Here is a 16,287-nt window from a genome sequence, read left to right on the forward strand (position 1 = left end):
GGCTGAGGGGCCTGGGCAGCGCCCATGTCCCTCCGTCGCTTCCAGCCCCCCGGGCTGAGGGGGCTGCCGGTGCCTCCAAAGTTTGTTGTGGAAGAGGAGGGAACGCCAAGCGTAGTCTGCTTTTGTCCGTGACAGTTCCTCCGCTGAAACATCAGGGAACGGCGCTGACCCTAGCAGAGAGCTGTGGCGCTTTCTGGGAGTTTTGCTGGGCCGCCTCCGCGCTACCTGTGTGCGGTGACCTTGTGCGGGCTGATAAAGTTTGCCCCTTGCTGAGGAAACCGAGGGGGAGGGTGATTTAGCTGCCCCTCATGTGAGCGGTTTGTTAAAAGATTTATTTCCCCCCCCACACCTTGTGAAAGACCGCAAGCAGTTGTATCTAATGGGGTAGCCACTAACGCGGTGCTTTGGAGCCTCTCTGTTTCATGCTCCGTGGATGGGCAAGGCACAGAAAAATCTTTCTCTGTGGGTTGTTGATGTCGGGGGACAGCAGGTGAGCAAGTGCTCCCCACGTCCATACAGTTCTCTGCTCTGTTTTCAAGTAGAATAAAATCCCATGGAAACTGTATTCGTGCATCTGCCCTCCTCATGCCAGTTTGATGCCCAGCCTGCCCCCAAAGTTGGTAGATCAGGATTTTACAGGTGTGGGGATCAGCTGTAGGTCCCGACTGCATAAAGTAGTCTTGATCAATACTGGTAAGGGTTCTTCAGGAGCACTACACCCTTAGCAGCGGTGTAGCTCCTGAGCACACCTAAGGTGAAAGACCAGCACCTTCAAGAGACTGTTTTTGCTTTATAGTGGGAGTTACCCTCTGTCTGGTGCAATCTGACGTCAGTTGATGGTACTGATGTATAAGGAAGGCTGAAGTGGTGTGCTGAGACTCTGCCAAACTTTTAAAACAAAAGCCACCTTACAATCAATTGGCAATAAAAGGAAAACAATTTTTCTGGCAAATAAGAGGGCAGAGTTTCTTCAAACAGCGTTTTGCAAATGCAGGAAGGTATCGACACAGTTGTAAGTCAAATTACTGCGCTGCCCTGTGTGGCTTTGAGTCATGCAACTGGAATGTATTATTATTTTTTTAACTTTCTGTCTATCAGCTGACTTGAATAAGCCTTTGGAGCCAATATGCCAAAACACCTTCTCTTGCCAAAAAGTCATGAAGTATTTAGTTGGAAGTTCTGTGTTGTGCATTAGAGCCTGACTCTCTTCATCATCTTCCAGTGCATCCACTTTGGCAGAGTCCGCTTACGATTCCTGGAGGCACCCGGCAGTCTCCTATCAATATCCAGTGGAGAGACAGTGTTTATGACCCCTTTCTGAAGCCTCTCAAAATCAGCTACGACCCAACAACGTGTCTTCACATCTGGAACAATGGGTATTCATTCCTGGTTGAGTTTGATGATTCTACTGATAGATCAAGTAAGCAAAACTCAGAAAAAATATATTTAACATCTCCTTAATGCCTAGAGAGGAGAAATACTTGCATGATGTAAAACCTCAGGACAAATGTTAAAGATGTACATACAGTAAAAGAATGCTTTAGCTGAATGTGGATTGCCAGTGATGGGAATTGTAATGCAGAAGCTCTATATAGGCCTCGCTTCTGCTGTGTATTTATTACCATGGACAGTGTGCACAAATCCTCTGTTGTAGGTTGAAACTTACTGCAGAAGCCTTAATACCCTGCCCTTTGATAAGGTCTCGTAACATCACAGCTTTGTCTGTGTGAGACAATCTTCAGTTGTGTGTATATGTATCTCCTTAATTTCAAATGAGATTCCGTCGTTACACTTTATTAATCTGCCGCTTATCTTTTTTGTGGTGTTAACAGATGTATTTAATGCATTTGAAGTAATCAGCAGTAAAATGACTTTCAGTTGGAAAGGATACATACTTATCTCAATAAGCTTGTGGAGAATTAAATATACTGAGCTGCTACTGTAGGGAGCAGGTGCGTGTGTTCCTGTTGTTTCAGTATAAGCAGGAGTCCATGCGTGCAAAATCAAATTCTGCGTTCCAGCAATTTGATGTGAATAAGCACTCTGACCTGAGCAGCTAAATCTTTTTTAAATGCTCAATAGAGTCAAGTGACTTAAAATCAAGATGTTGCTACTGAATTCCAGGCTTTCTGTCCATTGTTTCTTTTAAAAGTTGACTTTACCAAAGGATATTGCTGGTATGTGTAAAGAAGATATTTCATAAAGGTAGGTGAACTGGTAGCAGTTGGTCAGGGATATTGTGAAGCACATGATTCATGTTGATTACTCAGCTTGTCCTGGAGGGAAAAATCTGGGGACCCTGGGCAAGTTTGAACCCGTTCGATTAGTCATTTATGTTTAAGGTGACTGCTTACCTCGAGAGATGCTAGACCTTCGTAATCGGTTGAGTAATGCTCTTGAGAAGGAAGCTTTCAGCATGCTAATAAACAAACGCTTTGTCTCTGCGATACTGGGATTTTTGGTTGATGTTTGGAAAGAGGCTGATAAAACAACGCAGCAGAAATGGAGTGGTGGAATGCATGGAGCTTTCACGGGTGTGTGTGACGTTTGGGGTTTTTTTTGGGTTTATTGTTTATAGCTGTTCACCCAGAATATTAGTTTCCAACCAGGGAATATTCTTGCCCTTGTTCATTTGAGTGCTATGATGTGTAGTGAAGAAACCAAGTAGTGCCCTTCTGTTTTTACAGCACAAACTGCTATTGCGTTAGTGAGGTGGGGTTAGAGGAGAGACCAAGACAAGAGACGTAACTTGTTAGCTCATCGGTGATTTTAACTTACTAACTTCAGATTGGTTTTGCTTTTAATTTAACAGTCTTTTGCTTTATACAGCCATACCCCGCTATCTGTTGAGGATGTGTTCCTGAAAAATGTAATGGTTTGCAGCTCAATGGATGACACAGTAATTTTTTTTTTCTGCAAGAATTGATGTAATGGAGGGGAACTGCCTGCAAGAGGTTAAGAAATATGCAACATTTAAATATGCAGGGACAGTTTTTGTGACCTAGAGGCAAGCACGGGATCATCAGGGCTCTCCATTAAGAGGGGTGCTGGCCTTTCAGAGGCTGGGGGTTCAGAGCGCGTCACAGCTCTGAAGGATCTTATCTGCTTCATCTCTAAGACTGAACACTTGAGGTAAATTTAAATGTGAGCATTCTTGCTGCCTCTTTCTGAATATCCGCCTCTTCACCGTCATCCTCTTCCTCAGGTGAATTAAAGTCAATGAAGAGTGATGACGGCTAGTGGAGGATGGCATTAAATGATCAGTGACAGGACTCCAAAACGGCAGAGTAACAACAGATCGCGGGATGTTGCTGTATAAATGGCCGGGTTTTCAAGTGCCTGCCTCTCTCCTCCACCTTTCTCTCTTTACTGTTGCTATTTCTGATTTTTCTTTCTGCCAGCTTCTGTCTAACGATAATAGAAACCCAGGGAAGGAAGCTTATGAATAAACAAAAAAAAGCAACAAAATTGAAACAGAAGATGAAAAAGACAAAATGAAACGCGCACCCAGGATAGACAAAAATGCCCAACTCCTGAGATGAGGCAAAGCAAGACTTGGGCAAAAGATGAAGGTAGTGCTGCCATGGGCTGTTTGCTTATGAGCAGAGCAGGAGGATGAAGAAGAAAGAGGGTGTGAGGAAGGTATGTACAGAACGTGGTCCTCTCTGTGTGCATGAATGCCATCTGCTGCAAGGAGCTGAGACTGAAACACAACTAGGGCTGCAATAAAAACCTGCTGTGACTCTTTCCTCTGGTGGTTGTTAGAGTTCCCTGTTTTGAAATAATCAAGACTTGTAAATTGAGAGGAAATGAAATAGCTAAAGTGCTTGTGAAGGGACTGTAAGTTCCTATTTGTTTCCTGTCACTTTCTAGTGTCCGCTATAGGAACCTGGTTTTCTACATATGTGTGCCTGTGCCTAAATTTACTCGCAAGGTAAACATTTGGGTGAACGTGATTATTAACGTGAACGTAGTCACTTGTGCGTTTGCATCATCACATATTTAGGAATGGGTAGTGTTAGAGCACAGAAACTTTAATTCTGAAAGACTTGGCAGCGTGGGCCACATCTTCATCCCATCCCCGAAAGTTACCTTTCTCTATCAGGATTTTTTTAGTGATGGTCAGTGTTGCATTTATGCTAAGAGCTTAGCAGCAGTGAATGAAATTAATTAAATATCAATTTGCATAGCTTGTTTTAGCTTACTCCTTTATCACAAGCAGGCCTATCTAGTTAGAATTTCAAACCTGCTGGCTGGCTTTCAGGAAAAAAAAAAAAAAGAGACAAGAAAAGCTCTTAAAGCCTGTCATTGTTTTCTCCTTAGCATTAAAGTGATTAACTTCTTTTCAAAAGTAGTGTTGGGATTATGTACTTTATACAGTGGTTTGCTGCAAAATTTAACCATGATGTACAGTTAAGTAAAAATCAGCAAATGGGTTTCTACGGCTACGTATTTGTTGTTAGCTCTTTGGCAGTAATTACGGTCTCTTGTTTACCAGATGCTGTGACATAGTAACTAGCAAGACTTTGCAGGATGTTCCTGGTTCAATGGGAGGAAATGAGTAAAACCCAGCAGTATGCAGAAAGCCTGGCATAGACTTTATCATTCATGTATTTGCAAAAGGATGAGAGGCCTTCTGAAACCAGGAGAGCTGGCTGAATGTTAGAGCTTCCAGAAACTCAGAATCTTGCCCACAGGCAGGGTGGAATTTTAGATGCTTTGTGGAGTGTAGCTTGAGCAGTTTACAGCAGCCACAACGTTAGTGTATTTCTGGCTGTGCGGGAAGTCTTTTAGTGTTGGTTATGCAGTCTGAAAGCTGCCTTGAAGCAGAACAGTATGTCTGGGGTTTTGTAACTTGGAAAAAAAAAGCAGAATTGAACATTTGACACAACGTACCGATTTTTCTGGCAAAATTGGATTTTGGAAGTCTTGTATTGTCATGGGAAATTTTTCACAGATATTGAGGCTTCGCTGGGATGTCATTTAATAGATGTATTAATTGCTTTGTCATCATACATGTTTTTTCTGGTAAGGCAGTTCTCATTTGCCTGCTCAAAGAGAAGAGCATGGAAGGTGACATGTAATTACCATGACTCTGCCAAACTTGACATGGTTTGGAAAAAACCCAGTGATTTCACACAGAATCACAGAATCGTAAGGGTTGGAAGGGACCTCAGGAGATCATCTAGTCCAACCCCCCTGCTAAAGCAGTTGGAAAAAACCCAGTAATTTCCTTGAGGGGAGATGGATGAGGAGACTATTTAGCTTACCTTCAATTTGATATAGCTGATTCACTAGGAGTTTCCTTGAGGGGAGATGGATGAGGAGACTGTTTAGCTTACCTTCAATTTGATATAGCTGATTCAGGCTGCAGGGAAAAACAGTGATGTGTTTGCCTGAACAATTTTGTCATAGCAAAGTAAATTGTAAAAGTAGGGGACTGTTTCAGAAAGATAGCTGCTCCACCTGATTTCTTCCCTGGGCAAACTTATTTTCAAGCAGGATCTTGCTGTGTTACTCGTCTGGACAATTCTAAATCATCTTTATTAATGTGTATGTCTTGTTTTGTTTTTTAGTAATCGTTGGAGGTCCGTTGGAAAACCAATACAGGCTAAAGCAGTTCCACTTCCATTGGGGAGCTATAAATGAGTGGGGTTCAGAGCACACAGTTGACAGTAAATTTTACCCGGCAGAGGTATGAGATAAAATGCTGAACAATGCAAATACTTAGGGGGACTGGAAGCGAGGTCCCAGGCTGTCTGGGACTCTACTGCATGTTGAAAAACTCCCTGTTTGAAGAATTGCAGCTTAATGTTAAGGATCAGATCTGGTAGGGGCTGCAGCTCATCTACTGTTTCATTAGTGAATTCATATTCACTATGTTTTCTGGAGAAGAACACAGTCTTCAATTTGAACATTGGGCCCATTACCGAAAGTTTCAATAATGTTTCTTCTCCCTGAATGTCCACAGGGGTAGCTGCCGGCTAAGCCAAGGGCAGGCAGTGAAGTACCATTGCTATTCCAGCTCTGTCTGGATGGAGTGGCACACCTCTGCTTGTCCTTCCTCCTTTTACAGGGGAAAAGGATGAGACAGAAAGCAGGCTGAGGGCACCATCAGGTCTTAATGAGCTCCCAGGTCCCAACTCATGTGGTGCACATCAGGTGGACAGCAAATATTGAGGTAAATGTGCAAGCTCAGATCTCTGTTAACAAAATTTAAGTGTTTTACCTCTGAGCTGCAGTAAGCTAAGAGTTCACATGAGGTGTAGGATCCATTTTCTTGGGAGTATGGTGAATCCATTGCATCTCAACAGTCGTCTCTCATGGACGTCCAAATGTCCCAATCCTTACTACTTTAAAATCACTGTTTATTATTACAAACGCTTGCAGAGAAACAAAGCATGTACTAAATAACTCTTTTAAAAAAAAGTTAAAGAGAAAACAGAAGATTATTTAATTCTCAGACCCATACCTGTAACTCAAGAAGCCTGGTCCTGCTTACTTTATGTACAATAATTGTCTTGTGTATGTGACCTCAGAGCTTTGGCTAATGTCAGAAAGTTGACTCCCATTATCAGCAATTTTTTGTGTTTCTTAAAGTCATTAGAATAACGTACAGCAGAGTTCTATGGTAATATAGTGTTTATCGTGATCACTGTTTTCCGTTTTCAACTCGTAAACAATTATTGAAGTAGCAAAACTTTTGTGATGAAGTAACTACTATGACAGAAGGAGCCAATAAAAAGGATGGAGCCAACGGGGAAAAAGACAATTGAAGTTCCTCAGAGAGGAAAGCATGACAGGTATAAACACAGCTGTATGCCAAAGGTGGAGAATTTGAAAAATGATTATTGCTGATTTTTGAGAAGATGTTTATCTCCTGTTAATGGAGATAACGTTCATAACGATGCTTGTCAGCTTGGCAAGATAATTACTAACAGCAAGACAGTATGACTAAGTTTTGGGACTGGTGCTGGCTATCTATTTAATACACAAAACCTCTCAATGGAATGCTTGTGTTGGACTGTAAGCAACGCAGAGGAAGCTTATGTTGCGTGCAGGACGATGGTCCTTAGCAGAAGAGCATGCTCTGATCTTCCTGTTAAGAGATGGAAGGGTCCTTCTGTTACAGGTATCCTAAGCCATTTTGTGCCTTGTAACTAGCATTCCTGTAATCAGTCTCCCACAGACAAAATCCCTTCCATATGTGTGAAATGTAGTTTATGGGTCTTTGGCTATTGTTTAAAACAATGCCAAAAAAAAAAAAAGGGAAGTACTGTTATTTTCCAATAACATTTTGGTCTTCATTTTTGTGGTGTGTGATTTCTGAGGTAGCTCACTGTGGTGGGCCAAGGACCAAATGTAGCAAAGATCAAAAGTCAAGTTCCTTGATATCATTGCTGTGCTCTGTGCACGTGTTGATTTCTCATTCATTTGTATTTCAGTTGCATTTAGTACACTGGAATGCTGTTGTGTACCCGACTTTTGAAGAAGCTGTAATGGAAGGTAACGGCTTGGCTGTTATTGGAGTGTTTTTAAAGGTAATTTCACTTTGTGTGATAAGCGTAACGATGCCTTTTTATTTTCATTTTGTTAAAAGTGATTCAGGACAAAATACCTCTAGATTTTTGTTGTTGCTGTTTTAAAAAAAAATACTGATTAAGGCAGATAAGTAGAATGTCAGCTTAATGATTCTCTACCTCCTACCTGTCTTCTGCAGCTAGGAGCACATCACCAAGGGCTGCAGACACTGGTTGATGCCTTGCCGGCAGTTAAACACAAGGTGAGTGGTTTTAAGTGTGCCACCAGGTATCACTCAGCATAGCTAGAGCAGTTATGCAACATAAGGAATACTTTGAGAACAGCAAAACACTGATAAATGCTTTCTTCCTTAAATGTCAGTAGGGGGCATTCACCCCTTGGGTGAATTGTTGATTATATGGGAGGCGGGGGGGGGAAAAAAGCTAATTTTTAAGGAGGAGTTGTGTATTTCAAGCTTTCCAAACCTCTTGGTTTAAGAAATAATGCTCTTGAGACTGTACCCCCTTAAAAGGCCGTGCACATGTTTAATGCTTGCTCTCACTGGAGCGTGCCCTTCTGCTTCTATGAAAGCATATGCTGGATTAGTTTTTATGTGTTGTTTAACGGGAAGGAACCTTCCGTGCTGTGTAAAGTGGTAGTTTATTTCTTGTGGAATTAAGGCTTTCTGATTTTTTTTTTTTTGTCTGACCTTTGAGAAGGAGATTATTTTTTGCTTTTTTTTTTTTTTTAAAAAAAAAAACCACTGTAAATTCTCTGCTAGGGGAATGGGACTCTTTCTTCGTAGCTCATTTCTGACTTCTGCCAGCAGAGGGAGTCCTGCGTCTCTGATAGCGCTCAGAAGCAGCTCATAAGTTCTCCAGGTGTCAGTTCCTTTTCAAAGTACACACAAAGAAAAAACACATCAAGAATTTTGCTGGTTTGTAAGCACCTCCAGTTGAAGTCGCTGTGCTGTTATTTATCACAGTAAGGATATTTTTTTATCCAAATAAAACAAATATTTATGGCAGTGCAGTGAAAACTCTGCCAGATAAATACCAAACAAGTCAGTTCAGTGCCAAAAAGACCTAAAAAAAATAATCTGTGAATATACATGCATTATGAGAATATAATATTTTACAGCATATTAATTTGAAAGAAACTGAACTCAAGATAAAAAAAAAAAATAGTATCAGACATTAGGCTCATCAAGCTTCATGTGGGCTGCTCTGAAAGGGATCTCATTTCCAAAGGGTGTCAGTTACCCAGCAGCTCCTCAGCACTTGGTTTAAAACGTTTGTTGCCTTGCCAGTGTTATCGGTGACTTAAGCACCAAACCCTGAGAAACATCACCCTGGTTAGGAAGAGGAGGAAGGTCAGATAAAACCCATTCTGATGTCCTTGCACCTTCTCTCCCATGATGGGTAAAAGCTCCCATCTAGAATCTCTTGTCCAACTCCCTATTTTTGAAAAATTCTTTACTGTAACATTTCTCATTCTCAGTAGGGAACCAATAAAGCCTATCTATGGAAAAACAGGATCTTCCTTTCCTGCATTGCCAGTATATCCTGAAAATATCCCAGGAGTAAAATGTTTGTGTGGGGAAATCATGGGCTCTGAAGCTCCTACATGCTGTCTGGTGTCTCAGTTGTGGGAGTGCACATTCTGGAGACTTAATGTGGCTTAAATAAAATTTTAGTCCTCTTGCTTCTTCCTGCTGCCTAAAATCACGTGGTGAAAAGTAAAAGCTCTATTGTTTGCAGTCTATTAAGTATGGCTGGCAGAACTGCCTGAACTTATTCCACCATTTATTCTTTCTTTTTCCTGTTTGCTTCTAGCTCCCATAAAGACGTAGTCAGTTGTTCCTTCGCATTCCTTGTTTCTTCTGTACTGAATTCCTAATGGCTTATGGGGACAACAGAAATATTTAAATTTTGTCTGCTCACTAGCTGCCTCTTATACCTCAAACCCAGGTTACCAATTCTGTACAAGTTAATGGGATTTTAAATTATTATTTTATATAGATCATATTAATATTCACAATACCTAATTTGCATATGCATATGTAACACATACAGTATTTAATCTCATTGTTAAGATATTTCTAACATAGATCATATTAATATTCACAACACCTAATTTGCATATGCATATGTAACACAGTATTTAATCTCATTGTTAAGATATTTCTAAACCTTCTCAAAAAACAAGTTTTAAACATAAATTCTTTTTGGGGTTTAGGACACTGTTATTGAGTTTGATGTCTTTGATCCCTCCTGTTTGATACCTTCATGCCCTGATTATTGGACCTACGCGGGCTCTTTGACAACTCCCCCCCTTACTGAATCAGTCACATGGATTATTAAGAAGCAGCCAATAGAGGTTGAAGAGAATCAGGTAAATCTCATGCTTACGTTTCAAATTATACCATACCATACCTGTTTGACTGCCTGCTGCCGTGGAAGGGAAGATGCAACGAAGTAGTTGCTTACCAGTGCCAGTAATTCTCTTTGAATACACACAGGATCGGGTGGGTGCTTCACACCCAGTATTTCTTTTGGGAGGTATCCTGTCATTAACAACAGCTAATATTGAAAGACTTAAGACCTCCTCGGTAAGCAATTAAAGATGCTTCTCCAGCTTTTGATGTGTGATAAACAATGCCTTATGCTGGAAAGTGCCCCTTGAAAACTTCTATGGTTATTTATTGGAATGCTGCATAGTTTTGCTCTCCTTGCAGTGTTTTTCTTTGCTCTCCTGCTTGCAGTCCTTCTTGTGGTAGGGAGGAAGGAGAAAGGGCAGGTTTTGTGAAATTCCAAACTCTGACCTTTTGTGCATATTCCTGATAGCCATGTGCATTTGCACAGAAATCCTGCAGAGGGCTAATCTGCCGTAGGCATGTTTACTCTCTATTTGGCTGTATTGTCCTTGAATTCCTTTTCTTCATTCCCCTTTAAAAAGGACAGACAAACAAGGGTTTTGGCAAATGTTTGTATTACAGAAGTTACTTCAAGTGGAGGAGTACTTGGTCAACAGTCTGTTCTGACACCAACCCAAACTTGCCACCATATGCCCTCTACTGCTTTTAAATTCAGTACTTTATGTTTCAATGGGATGTAGGCAGATAGATGTAGGGACAAGTAGAAAATGGTCAGAAGGGAGGACTCACTGGAATTGTACTACAATTGTGGGGTTTGTTGGAAGTTTTCAGGGTTTTTTTAGCCATTTAAAGTAGTGGAATACTTTGAGGGTCATTACAGCATAGAACAAGTTTTGGAGATTGCTGCAAAGCAGGTAGAAATGAGCTGCTCCAAAAAATCTACCATTTTTTTTATGGTTTAAGCGGCACTGAAAGTTATCTGTGCATTGTCCCCACTTTTTCAGACTTTGATTAATAATGAAGTGAGAGTCCAATGACACGGGGAAAAATACTGATTTTTTTTTTTTTTTTTTTAAATACAACTTTTGCATGGGCCTAGTCCATCTAGAAAGTCACGCTCCAAACAAACCCTAAGTTGGAAGAATAGGCATGTATGGATCCTAATGTTTTAGTTTACATAAAGGAACAGGATGGGAAGAGCTGAAGACTGTTAACAGAGCAGAGAGAACTGAACGTGTAGTGTGTCGTTCTATTTTCAATTGAAAATTTTATCTCCTCCCCCCCCGCCCCGCTCTTCTTCACTGACTCTTTTATGGCATAGAAAGGGTCATCATTTACTTAACATTGTAATGCCCTTGTGAGCATTAAAAGCTGATCTGCTGCATGCTTTAATTCCCAGTTACAAACCACTGAGAACAACAACTATGTAGATTGTTGCTTGTTGAGGATCCCTCTTTTCTGGGTCCCAGCATATGCAAGTCTGTATAAGATAACAGCTCCAGGAAGGGTGTAAATTAAGAAGGTTGGAGAGGTTTATTTAAAGATGGCATATGTTCCCGTATTCAAATGGGAATCGGTTCCGTCTCAGACATGCCACATTTGAGATGTAGTTTGCCTAAAGATGGCAGATGACTGACAGTTCATCTTCTGCACTGATATGGATGATGGGGTAATCTTTACCAGCAAGCGACAAAGAATTGCCAAAAGTTCGTGCTAAAATTTCTCGGAATGCAAATGTAATAGTACGTTTACATATTTATTTTTTTTTTCAAGCATGAATGATTGTGTTTTGTCGTGAACTCCAATAATTCTCCAGTTAGTAAAGTCACAAAACTGGACATTTCTCATTCTCAGCTGGAGGCATTTCGGATGCTGCTCTTTACTTCAGATGGCGAAGAAGAAAAGAGAATGGTAGACAACTTTCGCCCTCTTCAGCCATTAATGAATCGAACCGTCCGTTCATCCTTCCAAAGCAGGCATCTCTTGAATACTGAAGTGCAGCCCAAGGACCATGCTGAGCAGATCAGGCCATAGACGGCCCATGAAATGTCAGTCCAGACTGCAATACCTGGATATAACTGACGTTATTTTTTAATTATTTTTCCTCTTTCTGCAGTGTGTGTATGCCGTACAGTTTCATAGCCAGCCAGTTTCAGTTCTGCTAAGTGTCATGTGACCTTCATTAGAGAAGCTGTGGGTTTTGTTAGGTTTGGTTTTTTTTAAGAAGTGAATAATACTAACTCTTAACAAATTGACTTGCTGTAAAGCAAGGATCAGTAAGGAATTGTTTTGACAGTTAAAGGAAAAATAAGGGCAGGAGATTTCTTCCCCTGCCTCTTTCCTGAACTGTTTTGTGTCTTCACATGCTCCTTCAGTGACTTGAGTGAATTAAAAATCCCAGCTAAAAACGTGTTAGCAAGCAGGAAGTGTGAAGAGGTGAAAAGTATTACTATTGATCAGGTCAGTTTGTGGAATTATTTCAGAGGTTTGGGAAGAGAAGTAGCTTCTCTACTCACATATACAGAGACATTTTATCTTCTTCCTTTTTCATCGGTGCTTAGGTTGACCAGAGGAGAAGGGGGGAAAAAAATCACTTTTGGAATCTAAGCTCTTTCCTATTGACTGCATGATCCATGTTTGATATGGATGCCCCAACTCTTATCTATACCACAAGCCAGAAGACTTTTTCTAAAACCTTATAACAAATGTAGAAGCTTTTATCTTTGGCAGTTTTTACTTTTCTGTATTAATAATGTGCCAGGAGAAGAGAGCAGAAGAGAATTCATCAGTATCTCAAGACTGGCAAGAGCAGTAAATTAGGTGAAAATGTCCAATTGATCCCAGGATATTGATAAAATCAAAGGAAAGCAAAATTAGATAAGCCCCAGCTGACCCTCCCAATGGGATTTTTTTGGGGGGGAAAAAAATATTTCTGAAACCTAACCCAGTGCTAGGAGAGTATGGACAAAATGCAGCATTCAGATACTTGAAAGTTTTTTTTGGTTTTGGGTTTTTGGTTTTTTTTTTTCAGTAACTCATAGAGCACCAGTGCACTCTCTTCAAAGTTTTATCTTAAGATGTACTTTTCTTATAAAAAGAGTTATCTAGCTTCATGACAACTGGGGACCAGACTGTATTTATAGCACCTTATGGTAATGAAGTTAAGTGGTGGTTGAAATTTATTTGTGGACCAGACAGAATTGTTGTGTAAGCTGCCAGCTGTGGAGCCTTATCCTAGAGTTATGGTCCAATTGCCACGAGTGTTATCTACCTCTGAAGCATGCTACTACTAGCCATAATTTTGTCTCGAGCACCTTTCTTACTGGCTTTATGCATTACTGTATTTAACAGCATGCCTGTGCATGAAATTCATGTACTGGATGTATGGTCAGATTTTCTGATCAGGAGCAGGTCTGTCTGTAAACTCACGATGTGATCTTGATTGTATTTGAGGAGTCTTTTTGGAGAACAGATGTTGCTTGGTCTGCTTCTGCCAGTAAGCAGTCCCTGGTGGCTGGTGTGATTCAGCACAAGTGATGCCAGGACGCTGGCTTGTCAATGCTAAATTCAGAACTTCAGAATCTGTACCTTTTGTTTAAGTCCAAGTGTTCAGTTTAAACGCACTTTAACACTTTTTAGTGTGACCCTGATGATTTTTAAGGCTTTTGAATATTCTTGCTTAACCAGTTAAGTGCCCAGGTCCTACCTTTGCTTCCTTAATAGCTCTACCTCAGGCTGTTGTTATGCTGTGCCTTTCTCCCTTGGCAATTTGAAATGTGGCCACTTACCACGCAGAGTCACTGTAAGGTTAAACGTAAGAAAATCACTCTTTGATCCCAGCATAGCATACTTATTTTTTACTGTGTAGTATATTCAACATGGCAGTATGTCTCTTCAGTTTTGTTACCTCTCCCAAGCCCTTACTGCTCGGTTGAACCGTACCATCTTGGTTGAACTCTGGAGAACGGTGCCATCTCTACCAGCTTGGTTAAACTATACCATCCCAGTTGAACTATCCAGTGTTTGGCATCATCAGACAGACTTTTTACTGTGTTCCTGATCTGCAGAATCACATCAGTGATGGTTTTGCCAGAGAATGACAGGTTCCGAAATAATTTTGGAAGGGACCTCTACAGTTCTGGCAATAGGAAAACCAATTCTTTTTACTTTCTGCCTGAGCGTACTTGACCTAGTAATTGTTAAGCTTGAGGTGTTCATTCAGTGGTGTTCTTGCAAACACTTTTCTGAGGTGGACTCCGTAGCAGGATGGCAGTGATTCAGAACTGGTACTTGTCTATCTGAGATTTTTGCCGCTCATTATTAGCAGTTAGGAAAAACTGTAATATAAAGTTATCTTAATGTTGCCTTCACATTCAGAAATACAGGTCACTCGGCAGCACTAAGCTAGCTGTAGGTACCCTGCATCAATATCCCTATCACATATATTCATATATGTGAATGGATCTTTTCAAAAGCTTCTTGCAATTGCTCTAAGTTTTTTAGTTGTCTGGGTGATTTTCACCAAGTTGTTGTGTACCTCTGATCCACTGAGATTGTTTCACTAGTTAATACAGCTTTCCTAGCATACGCAAATACAAAATACATATTTTATTCCTAGGAAGCTCCTGTGGTGTAAATGTTTAATCTTCAGATGCTTCATAATGCCGTAGTATGCTCGTACCCAATTGAGTTCTCCATGGTTAGGTTTGCCCCACTGAACCTAATTTTCGTCCTAGGTGTGTAAATCTTTTTAACGTGCTCACTACCATGCATCCATCAGAGATGATGGTGAACATTCTGTTTTCAGTGATCTATTTAAAATTCTCAGAGAGATTTACTTTGTTAAAGTATTGTCGTGGAAGTTTTGTTAGCGAATAGGTGAATTATCCACTCATACAGTTAATAAGTTATACTCCATACCTACTTAGATAAAAATCACATCTAAGTATAGTAATATAAAATCAATCAATTTCAATTTCAGCACTGATCGCTTCAAATATCTGGAAACAGGGTCAACAGAAAAAAAAAAACTAACTCTACTGTGCTACACAAATGAGCTTTACAGGGATTTTCTGTTACTGATGTTGCTGGGTTTTGAGCCTTGCATTTATGTTTTAGCATCTCCGGTTAAGGTAGGCAGTACCTCAGCTGCAGGACGGATTGTTGTTGAAATTAGCAGTCTGATGAACAAGAAGGCTTTGGGGGTTTGGTGGCTTTTTTTTTTTTCTTTTTGACTTTTATGTTACAATGACTGTATGGGCCTTGCAAAAGCTAACTTCAGGAAAAATAATTGTGCCTGCACGTGTATGTAAAACAGGAGATGGGATATAATTCTTTTGCCTTACTCTGTCAGCTGTGTGTGTGGGGGAAATGATTGTTGGACTACAACTAATACTTGTAATGATTTTTCACAACTAAGTTAAACTCTACTTGAAAGGTGTCCGCATAGGCATCTTTAGGCTCTTCTTTTAGATGGTGCAATACAAAAGGGTCAAAGCACATGTTTGTATTTGCCCTTGCATATTAGTCACTTCCATTACTTAACACTTTACTGGGAGGCGTTCTTGTGGCAATAAGTACTAGGAATTAAAGACTGTAATAGAAATAATTTTGAGGACAGCTTATGAAAATGGGGGTAGAAGGTTTTTGAGCATAGATCTGTGTCCGTGTTGGTCTGACTTCCAACTGCCTTTCAATATTTCTGTTAAATACCGCTCTTATCGGAAGTCTCGTTCTTGGTGACTTCACAGCTGGAACGACTTCATTTGGCGTTTGAGTGTTTGATCCATATTCCTACATTCCAGAACTCTCACACACTGCACTTCAGGTGTACACCCCCACCTATGCCTGACCTTTTGTTGTCTTCTGTCACGATGGCTTGCGTTGGGATTTTAACCGCAAGTCTGACAGGAGCGTATCTTTCAGCTTTGAAAGCTATGGAAATGGAGATTGCTTTGATCTCACGAAAATCTGCTGGGTTTTAGGGTACTGGAATTCTACATGGCTTATTTTTGAGGAAGGGTGCCTTTTCCTGCTCAACTTCATAGGCAATAGTATTTGCTTTAAAATTTGAATGCCTTAATTTTGAATGCCTTAACTTGTATTTCGTAGCACATCCTTGCTTTTTTCTTCGTGCATCTCGTTTTCGTGGCAGTTGTTCCATTGTGTATTTTAATGAGTGTTACCTACCTAATCGTAGTTTACTGAAATAATTGTCTTTGCGGGCAACATGTAGCAGGGAATGCCTTTTGTTCTCCTAGGATATGGGCCTTTTTCCTCAGTTTTCACCTGATGTAAAGAAACTTGTAGCTGCTGTATTTTAACCTGTTACATTAGTGTGCGACTATGCAATAAAGAAGCACAGAGAAACCTGTGTCTGTATCTCATTG

At 40.5% G+C, this 16,287-nt stretch overlaps 1 protein-coding gene across 1 annotated transcript; it reads left to right on the forward strand.

Annotated features, from left to right (window-relative positions):
• Positions 1-24: 24 nt before the first annotated feature.
• Positions 25-15,618, forward strand: CA5A (carbonic anhydrase 5A). Its single transcript, XM_035892969.1, has 7 exons — positions 25-124; positions 1,223-1,420; positions 5,577-5,695; positions 7,446-7,541; positions 7,721-7,783; positions 9,760-9,915; positions 11,753-15,618. Exons 1-7 carry the CDS (start codon positions 25-27, stop codon positions 11,930-11,932), a joined length of 912 nt encoding a protein of 303 aa, XP_035748862.1. The 3' UTR covers positions 11,933-15,618.
• Positions 15,619-16,287: the final 669 nt, after the last annotated feature.

The sequence above is a fragment of the Egretta garzetta genome, unplaced genomic scaffold (assembly GCF_000687185.1).
Source record: "Egretta garzetta isolate BGI_Z169 unplaced genomic scaffold, ASM68718v1 scaffold284, whole genome shotgun sequence".
Lineage (NCBI taxonomy): Eukaryota > Metazoa > Chordata > Aves > Pelecaniformes > Ardeidae > Egretta > Egretta garzetta.

What these genes read in the sequence shown, in the direction of transcription:
- CA5A (XM_035892969.1), top strand. Translation starts at nt 25, where the DNA reads ATGTCCCTCCGTCGCTTCCAGCCCCCCGGGCTGAGGGGGCTGCCGGTG. An exon ending in TGATTCTACTGATAGATCAA is followed by an intron (nt 1,421 to 5,576) that starts GTAAGCAAAACT and finishes TTTGTTTTTTAG; the next exon opens with TAATCGTTGGAGGTCCGTTG. An exon ending in TGCCGGCAGTTAAACACAAG is followed by an intron (nt 7,784 to 9,759) that starts GTGAGTGGTTTT and finishes TTTGGGGTTTAG; the next exon opens with GACACTGTTATTGAGTTTGA.